A 3,901-nucleotide genomic window follows, 5' to 3' on the forward strand; every position below is an offset into this window, starting at 1 on the left:
CACACAGGTGTTAAATAAATAACAAACCTTTCTCATGAAACTGTTCCCTTGACTTTATACCCACAAGTTTATTCCTAAAGGTCTCCGATGTTTTTGCTCCTGATCTTTTACAAAAAATTAATAAGTCACTCTCCTCTGGAGTCTTCCCTCAGGCTTTAAAGACTGCGGTGGATAAACCACTTCTCAAAAAACATAATCTAGACTCATCCATTCTAAGCAATCATCAACCAATATCAAATGTACCTTTTTTGGCTAAAATATTAGAAAAAAATATTTTTCAACAGATAAAAGGTTTTCTAGCCCTGAACAACTGTTTTGATGTCCATCAATCAGGCTTCTGTCAACGTCACAGTACTGAAACTGCTCTTGCCAAAGTATTCAATTCAAGTTAAACCACTTCTCAAAAAACGTAATCTGGAAGTTTAAAGCTGTAATTATTGGCTCTTTTCTGCTGCACATTTAGATTACTGTCTTTTTATGTTCAAATTATTTTTGTGTATTGATAAATTGAGAATGAGCTCTGCATCAATCAGGATGAAGAACAACTTGTGGTGAAGAAGCAGGAGATGAAAACCTTTCCTGCATCTCCTACCAATGTAGAAATAAGCTGCAGTGAACCCGAACCAAACAGGGAGCAACTCGTCTCTCGGGACGGCTGTGATGCTGAGGACCGAAATCAGGAAGAAAGCAATGATGAAGACACAGAAATAAGCAGCGATGAAGAACCGAAACAAAATAACAGATGTCAGAAAACCAGAGGGTATGATAACAATTCTGACAAATTAAAACAAAAAGAGCAGAAGAAAATGCACAAAGATAAAAATCTGTATTCATGTACGATGTGTGATAAATTGTTTTCTCAAAAGACTCACTTGATCTACCACATGAGAACGCACACAGGTGAGAAGCCTTTCTCATGCAAGTTTTGTGGAAAATGTTTCAGTCGAGAAAGTATTGTGAACAATCACCTGAGAATCCACACAGGCGAAAAGCCCTTCTCATGTCTGACCTGTGGAAAAAGTTTCACTCTCAAACATAAATTGACGGATCACATGAGAATTCACACAGATGAGAAAACGTTTCCGTGCAACGCTTGTGATAAATCTTTTAATCTAAAAAGCAATCTGAAGCAGCACCTGAGAATCCACACGGGCGAGAAGCCTTTCTCATGTGTGACCTGCGGTAAAAGTTTCAGTCAAAGAAGTCAAGTAATGCTTCACATGAGAAGTCACACGGGTGACCGACCTTTTTCATGCGTGACCTGTGGGAAAAGTTACATCCACAAAGGTCACCTAACTGATCACATGAGAACTCACACAGGTGAGAAGCCATTTTCATGTCTGACATGTGGAAAAAGTTACAGTCAGAAAGGCCATTTGACAGTTCACATGCGAATTCACACAGGTGAGAGGCCGTTTCCATGTAGCACCTGTGGAAAAACCTTCAGTCGAAGAAGTCGTTTAAAAAAACACGTGAGAATTCACACAAGATAGACGTCCTGTGTGACCTGTGGGAAGTGTCTCAGTTTAAGGAGCTAAGAAGCATTTTATACAGCTGTGAACTTTAAATCATCCCCTCACATATTTTTTCTGATTTTACTTCTTGGTTACTGAAATGTAAAAATCCGTAGCATCCGTGTCTGAACAATGTTTACATCTCTAATGAATGGACGGGTCTTCAGAACAATCTTGTGTTGAACACACAGTAAGAGCTATAAGGAAAGAATAAAACTACTGTTTGCTCTTACACACACACAGAGGTTCACTTTAGAGTGACATTAGGTCATACTAAGCAAATTCAAGCATATCTAAATAAACACCAGCTTCTTCATGTAAAAACTGTCTCTCCTGCTAAAGTTCAACATAAATGGAACGGCAACTACGGATTTAAAAGACTGTGGGAGTTAAGAGTTGTATGAATGGAAGACGGAAAGAAGAGGTAGTCTTATCTCGACTTAGAATTGGTCATACTGGACTTAATAGTTCTCTTATCAGAATAGGGAAACATGAAATAGGGACTTGTAATTATTGTAAATAGATGGAAACAGTGGAACATGTTTTATTAGAATGTAATAAGTATTCAGAGGAACGTCAGCACTTAAATTCAATGCTAAATAGAGAGAAAATAGGATTTTCTATGATAAATCTTTTAGGAAATAAATTCTGTTAGAAATCAATTAATTATTAATTAGATTTTTTTTAAAGCACTGGGTTATTTAATCATATATATATATATATATATATATATGTATATATATATATATGTATATATATATATATATATATATATATATATATATATATATATATATATATATATATATATATATATATATATATATATATATATGTGTGTGTGTGTGGGGGGGGTGTATGGATGTGAATTTGCACATTCGTGCATACCATTGAGGTGTGTTTTATTTTATTCCCTCTGAGATCATTGATGACCACACTCCAGTCTGGTAGGTGGCGGTAAATGCACCATAAGTTGGTAGCCATCCGCCAATAGAAATCAAAAGAAGAAGAAAAAAAACCCCGACAAAGACAGAGAGGACGGCACGTGGTCTGTTTCCAGTTTCTCTAAAAATATCTTCAGTCCAGCTTGAACGAGTTTATCAACGAGCCGTTAACTGCTGCTGAAGAAACATTCACAGAGTTTAAAGAAATCATCGTCAAGTCGGAGGAAGAGATGGATGATCATCGCAGACTGCTGGATTTCTCCCGGAGGCCCCAGATAATCTTACACCGAATAGGTAGGAACCACCAGCGTTTGGATGCAGGTTAAGGTCTAAATGTCTGCACCTTTCTGTATGAGGATCATTTTAGTAAATGTTCTTTTCCCGTATAAATGTTTTGTTAACCGGTAAATGAACGCAGGAATCACAATTACGCTGTGAAAATGGCTTATTGATGTAGAAATAAAATGACCTTTTTATGGCTTTTCCTCCTTTAACTAATCAAACTTACTTTTGAAAACAGGAGAAATGTGAACAATGCAGCGCAAGGTTAGTAGAGCAAACAGCATGAAACAATAATAGTGTGTTAGTAGCTGTAAAATGTAATAATTTGTAATAAATAAATTGTAGTGGCGATTGTTTGTCAAACCAAACATCCTATAAAAGTTCAGTCAACAAGCCACTGCTGCACTGAGGTGATGCTTCGTACGAAGGTAAAAGAAGTTCAATGTCCAAACAACTTGAAAATTGCTTTTATAGTTTATTTTTTCCCGTTTGACAAGCAAATAACAAAGATCAAACTTTACATTAGTGATGTGTTGAGTAATGAAGCGGGTAAGACAGAGAACTCACCTAAACCTGAGCAGTTAAAGTTTTTATTTTTTAGTAATAAATCGTTGTCCCTGGTGACATAGCGAGTAACAAGCCAATCACAACCCTCTTTTCTATTTGTTTCTAGTTTTCTTTTGGATCCAGCCATTGTTTCATACAACCAGATTAATCAGAATTTATGTATCAGAATCACAAACATTTTAAACTTGTTTATTCATTGTAAAGCTTCATGTTGTTTTCACGTTGCCTATTTTACATATATTGTCCAGTTGATGTCACAGTAGAGCAAATGAAGCACCGCGGTGCATCGGCTCATGAGTCGAATGATTGGATGGAGTTCCTCAGGGCTTTTAAAAAAGTGGACTAAAATGAAATTTGAATGTAATTTATAGTATTTGTTTAAAATCCGTTCATTTGAGAATTCTCCAAATGTCAGCTGGATATGTCGATTCATCTATATCTCTGTCTACGCTCTTGAATTTTCAAATGGATTTTTGTTCATTTCTGCCTTAAACGATTTACTTCAGTAAAGGTAACAATTACTCTTTTTCTCTGTTTTCTTCTCCAGATTCCCTGAAGTGTAACGTTTATAACCTGGAGAGGAGATCCACTCTG

General features: G+C 36.2%; 1 protein-coding gene across 1 annotated transcript; it reads left to right on the forward strand.

Moving 5' to 3' along the window:
- Positions 1-515: 515 nt before the first annotated feature.
- On the forward strand, positions 516-1,877 carry LOC116730936 (gastrula zinc finger protein XlCGF8.2DB-like). The gene has a single exon (XM_032580508.1). The coding sequence runs from the start codon at positions 567-569 to the stop codon at positions 1,491-1,493; it is 927 nt and encodes a 308-aa protein (XP_032436399.1). The 5' UTR covers positions 516-566; the 3' UTR covers positions 1,494-1,877.
- Positions 1,878-3,901: the final 2,024 nt, after the last annotated feature.

Source organism: Xiphophorus hellerii, chromosome 13 (genome assembly GCF_003331165.1).
Source record: "Xiphophorus hellerii strain 12219 chromosome 13, Xiphophorus_hellerii-4.1, whole genome shotgun sequence".
In the NCBI taxonomy this organism is placed as follows: Eukaryota; Metazoa; Chordata; class Actinopteri; order Cyprinodontiformes; family Poeciliidae; genus Xiphophorus; species Xiphophorus hellerii.

Bases quoted from the DNA above. Each gene is read 5' to 3' on its own strand.
- LOC116730936 (XM_032580508.1), top strand. From the start codon at position 567: ATGAAAACCTTTCCTGCATCTCCTACCAATGTAGAAATAAGCTGCAGT.